The following is a 14,921-nucleotide window of genomic DNA, read 5'->3' on the forward strand; positions in this document are numbered from 1 at the left end:
TTCTTTTCAAACTTGCACAAATTTCTCAGGGGAGTAATTGCAAACTGTTGCTTGTAACAATTAATACTCAGTTTTCCGTGCTATCCTCTCCTTTTTAGAAATGCCCACAACTTGAAATCAGTCCAGGAAGCTTGGGAGTTCTTGAAATGAAAAATAGATTCTGTGGGGCTTAAATGAGTGGGCTTTAAGATATGTCTTGTTTTAATTATTTTTATTGTAGTATCTATACACACCAAATGTTTTAAAGTAAATGCATAAATCAATTATATAAAACACGAAAAGGAAATTTTGACATTTAATTGTGTCAGTAAGTTTTTTTCCCAGAATTGGCATTAGAAGGTCTTAGAACCACAGCACTGGAAATAGTAATACAAATTTAGAAAACAGTTTATCTTAATGTATAAATAAAGTCAGTCTCTTTTTTTGCTCCTTTTTTTATTTGTTTTTCACAGGTACTTGGCTGACTACCTAAATGTGTTGGTAATAAAATGCTTATTTTTTTCCAAAGTTTTGAGGCTTGAGAATTACCAAAAAAAAAAAAATGTATAATTCTCAGAAAGCCATTTATTATTAGAGTATAATTAGGGACGAATAGCTTTTTGAGAAGATAATTAAGTGTTTGGGCTGGCAAAATAGATTTGAAAATGCTGACAAAATCATTAGCAGTTCTGTTTCAAATTAATTTCTTTATGGCTAATTATTTTACCAGCCCTAAACATGACCTCACCTATCACTGTCGCTTTGTATTGCATCAGAACCTTGAGAGCTTATGTAAAATCAATGCCTCATCTCTGAATATTGTAGTAGGAGTTCCATGCCCTGGAGTTCCCTGCTGCCTACAAATGAATAAAAGTGTGAGATGGAGAAAAATGTTCATTCCTGCTGTGTCAGTGGGGAACTGGGGCCTCTGGAATTGGCTGAAGGTGACAGAGAGCTCCTTTGAGGTGGTGCTAGAGTAGGTGTGGGACCCCAAGACCAGAGGTACTTCTGAAACCACAGTGGAGATGCACTAAATTCAGGGGATACCTGCCTAGGCTGGGAATGTTTAGCTCAAGACTGGCTTTGGCTGTGTTTCAAGAGGGTCTTGGTTTGTTCTGTGGACTTAGCTCTAGATGCAGGGCAAGTTGCCTTCTTGGCAGCTACACTCCCTTTAGGCATCTTCTGATTTTTTTCACATTTGAAAATTGGTATTTCCCCATTGAAAAATTTGCACTACTCTTTATGTGCATACCTGATTTGTTTATGTTACTCACACCCTTACCATGACTTTGAGTCTGGGCATTTTGATTTCATCCCACACTGGTTCCATATCTAATTTCTGTATTGCTAGTTGCTGCTTTGTCTTCTATGGTGCTTCCAGGCCTGCTTCTGTACATGAAGTCTGAAGTACTTGTTATTATTAATATAATTCTGTCAAACAGGAGCTTGATTTGAAAAAAGCAGAAGCTCTTGTCCAAGCCAGGAGAAAAGGCCTTCTTGCCTTTTATTTTGCTGCAAAGTGTGCGAAACTTCTGGACTTTGCATGCCCAATTTTATTAGATATTTTTCTGTATTTCTGTTTTAAACTTCAGAAAACTTTGAGCTTTTAAACCTCACTTGGAGGACTTACAGAACACCCAATTCATATGCTTAAATTTTGTGCTTAAGATGATCTTTCATATGTCTTCTGTGTCACCTTCTTAGCTGTGTCACTTAGTTTTAAATGTATTCCAGAATTCCTGTTTTGGAGCAACAAGCTCTTTGAAGAGTTTAAACCTTGTATCTTTAAGGGGTTTTTGTCATGTCTTAAACTGAGAAACCAGTGACCATCCTAGCATTATGTGCAGTTCTTGAATATAACATTTAAGATCTGTCGTCTTCCAAGCAGCATCAGTGTGAATTGTTTAATGGTAGGAATTAATGTTTTCCTACAGATGATGAAAAGAACACATTTGACAAATGGTTTTGTAAGGATATTTTGTTGCTTCTGTCCTTTATTTCAAAATTAAGAATGCTTGCAAGCAATTAAGGTGTAAGTAGAGCAGACTCAAAACCACATTAAGTTCCTGTTGTTTTGGGGAGGTGTTTTTCCCTTCTAAAATGGCTGAATATTTGTATGTAATTTTTTCATCTTTTCTTTCTCTCTCTCTCTTTTACTTTTTTTCTTTTTAAAGGTTTTCTGGGGTCAAGAGCATTTGAATTGTTTAGTTCTTCTCCAGGAGCTTCTGTGGCAGTACCTGTCTAAAAAGGGCAGTGTAGAGACGATATCTGAACGTCCACAGCCAGCGTGTTTTTCTGCAGAAAGGAATCAAGCCTCAAAACCTGAGCATACCTCAGACGATCTGAGAACAGGCCTCTTCCAGTATATACAAGATGCAGGTAAGGATATAATTCTGGCTCTCTTTTTTTCTTCTTTTTTTTCTAGATTATAAAATAAGAATAGTAGTAACCTATTAGACATTACGTGCCTCTTACAATGAATAACTTTATATTATTTGGAAAAGCAGTTGAAAAGACATCTGCTGGAATTTTGAAGAAATACTTTAAAAGACTTTTTTGATTTCTTTCCATTAAGCTGTAATGTTTTAAAAGTCAGGGAAATTGCTTTTTTATTTTCTCTCCTTTTGATCCTGAGGGATTTCTTTTTAATCACTTTGGTTTCATAAACCAGCATGTTTCTTTCTAGAAATTGCATAACAGATTATAGCTTTCTTTCATTTGACAGAAGCACAAAAGCTGCCCAATGCCTATGAAGTTGTGTTTTACAATGAAACTGAGGACAGTCCAGGAATGATGCTGTGGAGATACCCAGAACCCAGAGTGCTCACTCTTGTAAAAATTAACCCTGTTCCTTTTAATACCACTGAAGACCCAGATATTAGCACTGCTGACCTTGGAGATGTTCTTCAGGTGGGTAATGAGTTTTCTACTTTCAGTAACAAATGAAAATGTTACTGCTGTAAAGTGAAAGTTTTCAAACTCAGATTTATTAAAAACGAGCACAAAACAAATGTCAGGAGCTCTATAAAACCAATATGAGGTACATTGCACAGCTTGAGCATATCTTTAGTTTCAAAACTACTTGTATAAACCTTTTACCCATTTACCTCTGCAGTTTTTATGTTGCATAATAAGCTATAGCCAAGTTTATCAGGTTTAGTTTGTGAGCATACAATTTTATGCTTTCCTATTATGGTTTCATCCATCAGTCTTTGCATAAAGTCTTCATTTGGTTAGAAACTGAAACATGTGAGGAAAGACCTTGTCTGAAATTTCCAAGATCTAGTGGAATCATGGAAGTAAAAGCTCCAGTCTGGCTGTTCTCTCCTGTTTCTGTGAGGGCAGATGGCTGCACTGCTCTTAGTAAGATCCACAGGGTAGGGGGAAAGGGTCTGTTTTCTCTCATTTGACCTGGAGAGGGTTGAAGTGGACAGTGCAGTTTGCCTTTGTGAGATCATGGAACTTCTCTTTGAAGGAAGGTTGAGTGCTGCAGTCTCCATGCCCCAAAAATAGACCATACCTCAAAATTACACTGATCCTTAATGTGCTGGAATTTTTGCTTTCTAATGTATGCAATTGGGTCATTACATTTTCTCCTGTCTAGTGTAATTCTTTTTAAATTCAGTTATTCCTTGCATATATATTTTGATTTTAGCTCAATTTTAATTCTGGTAATCTATGTTTCCCTTTTGTATTACAAATTGGACCTGTCATATTTTTTTAATTTCAATCTGGTTGTTAATCAGAACAGTGTTATGAGTCAAGGGAAATAAATATTTCCCAGTTCTTCCTATTTGCTCAAAACTGTTGAATTATATTTCATTATTGCTGTGATGTTAAAAATTGCTTTTAAAATTGAATTATTCACCAATATGCTTTGAGTTATGAATAAGTAGGATAATCTTCCTCAGATAAATGGTATAATGTTATTACCGTGCACATACTGTTGGTGAGATCATGTAAGTGTCCTGCCAATTTCTTTGCCCTCTAGACAGTCAAATGTCAGCTCCTTTCAGTTACATGAAAATTAAAATTAAATGGAAAAAATCAGCTCCACTTGGCATGAGGTTTGAATCAAAGATCAAAATTGTGTTATTGTAGGCTGTCTTGATGACCTATTAGGTTGCTATGAAAGCCAGCAGTTGCCTCCTTTCAGGCTGGTATTTTTGGAACACGGCACACCAAGGTTTTGGTTTAATTACATTACACTCCTATTATAGATAACAGACATCATGAGCCATTATGTATGTGCTTGGTGAACAATATGACCCTGTCCAAGGGGAATATCAGCTCTTCTTCAAGTGGGCATGCCCAGCTGGTCTTTCAGTAGCACACAGGTTCTGCTTTCTGCTTCCATATGATGATCTAGAGAAGAGAAGTTCCAGCTCACTATCGTTGCCTCAGAGAGTGAGAAGCACCAGCTACCAGGAGTCAGGTTCTGTCAGCCTCTTCTGATGCTCATGTAATTCTTCAGATTTCTACCACCAGGGAAAATATAAAGATCTCTGCCAAATTAGAGGACATCTAGTCAAAAATTCCACTTCTGGCACATGATATGCAGAAATGCCTACAAGAAGATCCACGCCTTGGTTATAGGCCATTAATTGTGGTAGTAATTGTTGCCTGGTTCAAGGTGGTGATTTATCACATTTTCCAGAAATGGCCATACACCTGATGAAAAGCCATTTTAAACATGGTCAGTGTGCATTTTTTTATTAATCTTAACAGAGTTATGTGAGTGGAACAAGTAATGCAGAGAAAAATTTTAATTTCTTTAGGTAAATTACATTTACTAAATACCAAACATATCAAACATCAGATTCTCATTTAAGTTAATCATGAGGCCTTTCATCAGCTCAATTTTTTCCCTGTGTGGATACATGTTAATTAATGTACTGGGGATTTAGTGCATACGGAAAATTCATTAAATACAAAGAGAAAACAGATAAAATAGTATTTACTTTATTCCATTCTTGAAATGAAACATTAGAGAAACATCTGCAAGCCAAAGACTGTAGCTTTTTTGGGAAAGGATCTAAATTTTAAAACAATAATGATACTAAGCTATATTAAAATATACTTTAAAACTTTCCCAGGATTGTGGATATGTTCAAATGCAAGGAGGACCTATAATGTCCCCAGCTGTGTTACCAGTCTCCCTTAATCCTCTGCTTCACAAAGATGCAGTCAAAGGTGCCCTTCTGTAGTTTGTCTTGAATTTTGCAGCTTTTTTTCTTGAAATTTTCCAGTTGCATGTTCTTTCTTTCTGAGTAACATTTCATCTAGCTTTCTGTCTTTGTTAAACTTTTAGCATAACGTTTTAATCATGGGTAGGTTTTAGAACTCTCTCTTTTTATAGCTATTATTCAAATTCCTGGAACTTGCAAAAGCTTCATCATAAAGAGAATTTTTCTAAATATTGAAGGTGCGTGTTATCTGGCACGGCCAAAGGATAGGGAACAGCTTCAGATCATAAGACTTAATATGAACTATATTGTTTCTGTTGCACCTTGCCTTGCTCCTATTTCTAAATTGCCCCAAGAGTCATTTTCTTGTGCTTTACCTTGTGTTGTTGCGAAGGGAAGCAGCTTCACTGGTCAAGTTTATAATACTCTGTTTTTACAGTCCAAGCATTGTTGCTTTATTTGTGGGGGGGAACAGGAAGAGCTGATGTCTCTGCCATGGCATACCACGTGGCATTTCTTTAGCAGTTAGAAATAGAGCTTGGATCTAACAGTTTGAAGGAAGTGAGAATCCTAGATCTGATTGCAAGAAATTGCAGCAGGATTATATTTCTTTGAGGAGGAGGAGGTGGAAAGTACTGAATTTGTTGTTTTCCCTGTTTAACAGACATAGCAAATTCTGTATAATCTTTAAGCCCTTTTTGTCCCGTACTCACATGTAGCAAATGTCCTTTGGTTCTGCGTGATTTACCATTCTTTCAGATAATGAGTATTTGAGGAAACACCTTTCAAAGGTGAAGAATGGTATTGATGTGAGAATCATATGCCCACCTCAGGACTAGAGGGAAGTCCAAACTTGGAAAATTTTCCCAAAATTTTTTCAAAAGGTAAAAAGCAAGATGAGTAGCAACTCCATTATTTTAAAAATATTAATGATTGATATATAGATAAGTTTAAAAAAAAAACCTGGATGCTCTCTGAGACTTTTTCCATTATAACAGATGAAACAAATAATTCAAGTAGACTGCTGGTAAGAAGAAGTCTTGTGGTTAAAGATGAGCAACTTCAAAAGCCTATTTTATTCAGTGCTTAAAGAAGGACATGTATGTCTTTTGTTCATGTACACAAAACCAGAGAGAAGTAACCTACTGATCTTGCTCAAAAAATTTAGTTACTGCTACATTTAGATCACTCTCACGTGCAGATAATTTCTGTAACAAAAACTGTGCAGGTGTTTATAAACTTGTCTCAGTGACTATTCACATATGAAGACTTAAGGCATGCCACAGTTTCCCAGTTTAACATTAAACTATATTCTATAAGGCAACCAACTCATCATTATGGGGCAAAGGTCTTCTGATTGCTCTGTGATGATCTTGTGGTGTAGCACTTGAAGTTGGAATCTGTGAGCAGTGATGATTCTCATTCCTGTGAAATCTGACCATGAAATGTCTTTCAACAGAGCTTTGAAGCATGGTAATAGCCTTCAAGCAGATTTTGGTTTAGAATGTATGTTGAAATGTCTAGTGCAGAGATATCAGAATTGTAGAAGATCCCTGAGCATCTGTAGGAACAAGAATGGGCTGGACAGTCTCAATTTCAGAGTAAGGGCTTCATAGTGTCTCTCTTAGTGTCTCCTAAATGATGACGTTATTGGCTTGATATGGCTACTAGGACAGTTGAAAGAGAATTTGTGGCAGTTTCCTCCATTCTGGTTGTTCTGGTTGCCTTGAAAGTATGGCATTGGGATGAAAGGAGTAAGACTAATTTCTGATTTCAGACAATAGTTTATTATTATGCAGCTAATTCCACTGTCCATGAACATAAAGAATAATTGAAGACTATATTCTACATCATAACAAAGACCTGTATTTCAGAGCTGCTGTGTGATGCTAAATTCAACTGTGCTTTTACAGTTCCTTGGATCTGCCAGGTCCATATCTGGAAAAGGACAAGTCATCTTCGTTTCTGTGATATTTTAAAAATTCAAAAGAGGCAAAGCAGGAAAAAAAAAGCAGAGAAAAATCTGTTTCTGATTCAGTAGTGACTTCCACATTGTGCAGATACAATATGAAGCTAGCTACATTTAGATATTTAACCTCAAAGAAAGTTCTGTTGAATATTTGTGCTGCGGGGCTTAGAACTGTACTTACACTGTGTGTCTAGTTTCCCCAAAGTCTTCCTGTGTCTTCCTGCTGTCTTAAGAGTCTCAGATTTATGTTTATCTTTGCCTGTGATGTTGTTATACTTTTCTGATGTAATCTGGCTTATATTTTTATATCATTTATCTTTACCAAGAACAAGGTTGACAGGTTTAGGTTGGCAGGGGAGAGAGTAAAGATTGGGTGGGGCTTACCAAGGTAGGAAAACAGTTCATATGCCGTCAGGGAAATATTCTGTATTTCTGTTTTTCTGTACAGGCAGGTGAACAGGACACACAAATTATCTCCTGTACAGGTGGAGGCTTGTTTTTATCTAGTGAACCTTTTACAGAGATTCTCATTTATTGTCATTCCATTGTAGAATTATCTTTTCAATGAGGGATGTTGCTGGCACTGCCCCACATCTCAAACAAAAGCTGTGTATTGTCACAAGAGCATGTACGCAAGTGGCATGGATTTAAAAGCAGGAGAAAACCAGATTTATCTAATCAAACTAATCATACAATGTGTAGTGTTCCAAATTCTGAGTTATCTGATTTAGTTAAGATGCATCACTAACACAGACTTAAAATTCTTTCTCCTGGATTGTCATCCAGTGGGAGATGCAAGCTGTTAAACAAAAGAAAGATAAACTACAGCATTTGCTCATTTCTCCATATGAAGTTAAAATAAAATATCTGCTGAACTATAACCCTGACAGATTTTTGTATTTGGGGATGTTTCCCTTGTGTACCTGCCAGGATTCCTATTGCACGCACGTGTAGTCAGCATTACAACAGCTGATGAAACGAATGCGTGCTGAGGTCTCCTTTCTTGGCCTTTCTTCTTTATACAGTGTCCTAAGATACAGAGCACAGGTTAGAAAAGTGGTGATTAAGTTAACCAAATCTCAAAGTCTACTGAAGAATATTTTAGGGCAGTGAGTATAGTTCTGAGGTTGCAAGGGCTTAACTGGGATTTAATAAGGAAAGACTACGTAAATAAAACCACTGTGGTAAAATTCACACAGAGCATTTCCAAAGGTGGTGAAATCTTTTTTAGGAGAACATAAAATATTTCCAAATTCAAAAGGCAGGGATTCAAAAAATTGTCTGTTACATTGCCTTACATGCACGTGCTATTTAAATAAAGCATTTGCAAGCTTTCTCGTCTGGAGTCTGATTTTTTCAACACTGTCATGCAATAAATAGTCATATTCTAACACCTTGTGGCTGTTTAAACAGTGGCTTAAGGAAGCATGAGCTTAAGAATGACTGACGTTAGACCTACTGTAAGTCATTATTCTAGGAAGGATTTGACATGACAGTCAACAGGAAAAGAATTATGATCAATGTCAAAGACATTCATTTTTCCTTTTAACAGAGAATACCTCATTTTTGGCTGGCTCTGCTTCCCTTTTACTTTTCATTCCCTGTTGGGGCTAAAATATTCAGCTGGGCATTTGAGAGTCTGGGAAAAGTGCTTTCTGGGAAACCACAAATTTTTGATTTATTTCTTATATTCCCAAAGCAACAACTATTTTGGAAATCCAGATGATTTGTGCGTGACAGGTTAGTGATTTAAGTTCACGGTGTTACAAGATAATAAGCTGTAAAGTTTAACCATGCTTCTTGATAAACCTGTTGGATTGCAAGTTACTGAATCTACTGCCACACAGTTCAGTACTATGTCTTCAAATAGTGGCACTTTTTAGATGGATGAAGAAATAATTTGTCTGGCTGTTGTGAATTGCTCAGAAGGCAAATTTGGTGTTTTGTCTGCTTTTTAAAGCTTACATTTCTTGTTAATTCTACCTTTGGATGTTATTCAAAATTATGGTATTAGTCATACTACTACTATATAAAGATTCTCTACAGTGTTTTTATTACTTCTCTACTTTGTGAAGAGTTGCAACAAGCTTGAAAAGAAGCAATTATTACTGATCATAAACTAGAAGTGTAACAAATGCCATTTATTCTAACGTAGGGAACCTTTTTCTCAGCAGTAGATGCAATGTTTCTGTTTGTGCGGAGTACAAAAATGGGTGCAGGTCATCACATAAACAGCTGGTCTTTGTAAGAGGCCTGTAGGTTTGCTTGTGGCTTGAGCCACTTACACTTCACATGATCTGCAGGTGAGTAAATTTCCTGATCTGAGTTTTGCACAAGTTTTCCACCGTTAAGACTCTGGCTATTAATTATAAGTATTGTCTTCGTTTTCTTGCAAGGAAGGAAAAAGGGACTAAAGAAGTTGGAGTCTTAAGCAGATGTTGAAACAGAGCCTGTTCTCTTAAGGAATTCCTGCTTTAAATATTATTTGTGAACTTCCTTGCCTGAGAGTAGGATTATCTCAGACTTTACTATTTTGTTACTGGTTTGTGTGTGTATAATCTTAATTATTTTGCTGTGTGATCTTAGTGTTGCCTGCATCAAGATGAGACTGTATCGTTTGTCCTAGAGTTTCCCTGGGCAGTCTGCAGGGAGTTAAGCGTAACTTGTTGGGAATGTTAATGGAAGTTGTGCATAATTTGCCTGTGCATCACAGTGAAATTTACCCTCAGGGGTTACTGAGCCAGTGAAAATTCTCCCGGGTGCCAGAGGACTGACGAAACCATCAGATTATCTTAATGACAGATTTACACTCTGCCTGTGTTCTGCACTCTTCCGATTTTGTGACTCTGATTTATGGAACTCTGCAAACCCAAGTCCTTCCGGCTGTACAGTGACTTTGTGGTGCTTCTCACAGGAGTCAGGCTTTGCTGTGGTGAGAATGTGTGGTCAAAATAGCTCATATACTGAAAATTATAAGGTGCATTTTGTGTTAATAGACTGCTAACCTCAATGGTCCGAGGTGACTACGTTTCAACATCATTATGCTCGTATTATTAGTAAATACTGAAGCCTGGAAAATTAAAAACCTTAAATGAAATGTGGAAGATAGCTCCTGTATCAGAAAGAGACAATAAAGGGTGTTGAAAGAAGTAGGTGAGTCCCTAATGTAAGATCTCCAGTCTGTATACTTTTGTTTCTCAATGCCTAAAACAATGCATTAAGAGATAATAAATTAAAGAAATATTGTTACTTTTGCTGTTCAAAAGGCAAGTGATTATCACATATACTCAGTCTCAAGGTGAATGACAATTAGTATAAAAGTTTGACGCTTAGCAGTACATGCTTTTCCTGTTTAAAATTCTGCAGAAATCACAGTTATAGCCCAGTACTATTCTGTGCTTTCTTTAAAAAAAGCTGTTACTGTGTTTAGAGTAATTTTTCCATAATGAAAAAAGCCAGTATCTGTGACAGATTACATTACTCCACACACCTGCATTTGCTCTGAACCTGCTAGCCTGATAAATTGATAAGTTGGTCATATGTTGTTTTTAAAAGGCAAAGAACGTAGTCCCTAATAAAAGAATGCTACATATTTCTTCTAAAAGGTTAAAAAGCATTTCTCAGGGCTCTTAAATTACCATATTCTGATACCAGGGGAAAATAAAACCTGGGCTTAGAGTCGTGTTTGTACTTAGAGGGCTTTCCGGACAGGAAGGCAATCTTGATGCAATTCAGTAAGCCACAATACCAGTGGGGCATCACAGGTGAAAAAACTGCAGCTGTACCCCTCACCACAATGTATTACAACTGTACAGTGGAATATTTCCTGTACAGAAATAGGGCTTGGTTAACTTTGTTTCCCAAGAGTAGATCACATTAAAATGTTATAAAATCATGATTTCCTGCATTTGAATACTTGTGGTTTCTCAACTGGTTCCAATATTACAAAAGGTTTTTTTATAGCTTCTATTAGTTGAAGATGTATAGAAGCTTTTTTCCAAAGTCAGCTAAAAGGAAGTTATGTATTTTTAAAGAACAGCTTTTCTCAGAAGACAAGAGTTTTCTTTCACATCTTTTCGTTACAACTCTATTTGATATTTATTTTGTAAACTGCAGGGCAGATGTAAATTTACATAAAATGAAATAAATATACTAATAGGACTATTAGTATATATGTTTAATGGAGTTGAAAGAGCCATAGTATATGTTATTACTCAGATAGCCAAAGAGTAGTTATTTTCATTAGTCAGCCAAAGACCTCACTATAGATAAAGGAAAAAGCTAAATTAGGCAGATATTGCGTGTTAAATTTTAGAGTGAGTATTTGTAATTGAAATGTCCTAGCTGTAGGACCACATTTATTTTTTTATAAATTCAAAGAGAAGCAAAACAATTCTGTGAAGAAATTATATGACATAATTTTGAAAAACATCTCCAACTGGGGTATCTGATTATTCCAGAGTGTTGAAAATTGAGAGCGTACCATAGTGGAATATATTTTACTGCCTGAAATATATAGCTATGTAACACTTGAAACTGCTATCAAAGTACAGAAAGCTGAAATGAAAATACAAAGGAGGCTGAGGTGGGTGGGACAGCAGATACTTTGTACAACTCAATAATTTGAATCCTAGGTACTACTGCTAATCCCAAAATACTTATAGGAGGTTATATTTTGCCCTCACTATAAGCCATCTCTCTTTTTTTGGTGGTTTGGTTGTTTGGTTCTTTTCCTTCATGAAATGGGAATATTGGTGGTCTGTAGCTGTGCCAGGAAAGTCTGTTTTCTACACAGATATGATACGGTCTTAGCTCTGAGGAAGATCAAAGAATATTATCTAACTGGCTGGTGGTTTGTAGCATGATTTCATACTGTCAATCACACAAGATACACAGGAGTGTGGATGTTGAAGTATCCTACATTTGCCCAAAATGTAGGTGTTTCACTGGCCAGATTGAATTGTGTATATTGTGTGAATCAGGCATATTGCAAAGTTCTATTCTATTTAATATTCTTTTTTCTTTTGAGCATATTTTCTACGTATTATATTATTTTTCTGCAGAGTTCTTTTGCTAGTTTTATATAAATAATACTTCAAAATAAAAGTAATGTTTCTGATAGCTGTTGCCAAGACTTTTTTCCTTATAAAAATCTGCATAAAACTTTTTATTTCCTGCTACTGCAACTTCTGTTCACCTAATGAGAGAATTATATTTTTAAGACAGTTGGCCCAAAACCAGTAAAATATCTTAATAAAAGAATAGCTTTATTATAGAGCAAATAGTTTATTCATGCTCAGGAAGCTGAAGTTAAAGTTGCAGTCTGGGTTGGTGTCTGACTCAGAGTTCTAGTTTGTGTTGTGTTCTGCCTCATTCACTGAGGTGGCCCTGCTTGGAGAAGATAAAACACACACACACTTCCTGTCTTCTGTGTGCATTTCTTTGTGCAGTAGTTGTTTCTGGACCAAGAAGAGCTGAATTTCCAAGAGGAAGCGCCCACGATCTGAGGGACTGAGATTCAAGAAATTAATATATCTTCTGTAAAAGCTTATTTTCTAGCAAATACATCAATCAAAAGGAAGCATCACTGAAAGAAACATTAGGCACCCAGCTGTTAATATCTTTCTTTCTCAACTGGACAAGATGTATTTTCCAGCCTAAGATTCTTAGCATGTATTTAGTTTTAAAGTTCACATTTTTATACTGTTTTAAAATCATATGTTTCAGTTAATACTGAAGACATAATACTTTTATACAGCCTTCATTCAACAACCTCAAAGAAGTAGGCTGATGGCTGTAGTTTTTTCCTACAGACAAAAAGATATTTGTGAAAAAGATTGGATTAGATAAGAAATTGAGATGTTTTAATTATTTCTCTTCTAGCTGGAAATTATGTCCATGTCTGAGACCTTTTAGCATTCTGACAAAATGTATATTGAAAAATAGGTATGATCATTTATGGTAACAGGCAGGTTGTGGAAGTCCACTGGTGTTGTCTCTTTGCTCAGCTGTAGAAGTGTACCTGTAGACAGATAAGTGGGGTGCACCCAGCACTTTTCAAGCCCAAATTAGCCAAGAAACCCTAAAGCTGGGAGGATAACATCAGCTCACAGGAAAATATAGAGGCATGTCGTCATCTTGAAATTCTTTAAAAAGCACTTAGGGGTCAACACTCATCTCTCTAGCAAGTCTTAATATTACACATAACCGCTAGTGGGGAAAAGGAGTGTCTGTAAAACACAAGGATGAAATTAACAGCACAGCATTAACAGACTCTGTAGCATTTCTTGACCCCCTAGTTTCCAAGTAGGAGTTAAATTATTCTGGTACTGATAATGTGTGGCACAATATATGATGAATAAGAAAAAACACAATCACATTGTTGTGTTTTAGTGGGAGCATTTCATGTTGGTTACTAACATTATACTGTCTTGCTGATAGGTTAACAAGTGTGAAGGAAATTACTTGAAGTATGCAGGGTTTTAAGAGGATTTTCAGGTTTCTCATTGTTTGGCCTTTTGGGGGGGGAATGATGTGTATGTTGGAGGTTTCAGCTCTGCTCAAATCAGAGATGTTTTTCATATGTGTTAGTGTAATATACATGAACATTTTTGTCTTAAAAGAGAGTGAAATGAGATTCAGAGAAAACAAGAATCTTCTCTCTTTTAAGTAAAAAGAGTTTTGCTCCAAGGCAAATATTTCTGAACAGTTGTTTGTGTCATGTACTTTCTTAATACGGCGTTTTCCTTCTTCTTCCAAACACTGCCATGCCATTTTCAGATCTCCAGTGTCTACATTTCACAGCAGTAGAGAAAAAGGAGCAGCTTTCAGTTTCTCTGCTCAGAGTTTAGACTGTTTTATACAGCTTTTAATTTCAGCTTCTAAGTTCTGTTGTTAAACAGAGATGCTGCTGAAAAATAAAACATTTGACTGTGGTTTTCCTCCCTATTGCCATAATCATCCTTCTAAATAAGTGTGTTTGCCACAGTGCGTGGTTTTCTGGCAAAACAGAGCTTGGAGATTCTTGGTTAAATCTGAGCTCAAGGTTAAATAATATTTTTATGCACACTTGAGTGACAGGTGTATGCAATCATTGCAATTAAAACTGTCTTTGAGAGTTATGGAAGAAGACAAAAAGCTGCAGGGAAGTGTCTGCAGGAGAGCCAAGCTTGTTGTTTAGCAAAAAAATTAAATTTGTTTTGTTTGTGTTTGTTTTTATAGAGGCAGCCCTAGTGGACACATTTTCTAAGAGGTAACAATTATATGAATTATAGCTTAGGTTTTGTTCAAATATTTTGAGGTAAAACCATATTTAATTCGACACGTGGGGAATTTTTTGTTGCAGCTCGTTCACTTATTCCCACTGCTAATGACTCAGTTCTGGCATTATAACCCCTTTCCAGGCTTTCACAACTATTATTTTTGGCAGCTGATATTGCCCAGAGCTACCATCTTTCCTTAAACTTATCCAGATCAGGCATTAGTAATAAACCCCCTAGAAAAAATAAAGCTAGATATGTAGAAATCAAAGATTCTAAGTCAACTAAGCCTTTTGCAAGCTTCAAACTAGAAAGTTTACAGTTTGTGTGGTTCCAAAGCACGAGCTGTATTTTGTATAGGAAATCACATAATGTGTGTCCTTGGTTTCTTATCTCTAGTGTGCAGATGACACTTTGAAACAAACTGTCTCTTGCTCTGGTAGATTTCTTGGCATATTACAACATAGTTAGGAGAAACTGTAAACAAAATAATGAGGAATAACCTTTTCTACTTGCTGACCAGTCTGC

General features: G+C 36.2%; 2 protein-coding genes across 8 annotated transcripts in view; one reads left to right on the plus strand and one right to left on the minus strand.

Annotated features, from left to right (window-relative positions):
* The window catches only part of VPS13B (vacuolar protein sorting 13 homolog B), a 430,054-nt gene that overhangs the window by 348,221 nt on the left and 66,912 nt on the right, over positions 1-14,921 (plus strand). For all 7 annotated transcript variants that reach the window (XM_018912403.3, XM_030234395.2, XM_018912397.3 and 4 more), the window contains 2 exons: positions 2,154-2,358; positions 2,705-2,889. In XM_018912403.3, the coding sequence (XP_018767948.2) occupies positions 2,154-2,358; positions 2,705-2,889 (390 nt within the window). The remainder of the gene's footprint in view (positions 1-2,153; positions 2,359-2,704; positions 2,890-14,921) is intronic.
* The window catches only part of PABPC1 (poly(A) binding protein cytoplasmic 1), a 688,709-nt gene that overhangs the window by 261,440 nt on the left and 412,348 nt on the right, over positions 1-14,921 (minus strand). The gene's annotated exons all lie outside the window — the stretch shown is intronic.

Source organism: Serinus canaria, chromosome 2 (assembly GCF_022539315.1).
Source record: "Serinus canaria isolate serCan28SL12 chromosome 2, serCan2020, whole genome shotgun sequence".
NCBI classification, from domain to species: domain Eukaryota; kingdom Metazoa; phylum Chordata; class Aves; order Passeriformes; family Fringillidae; genus Serinus; species Serinus canaria.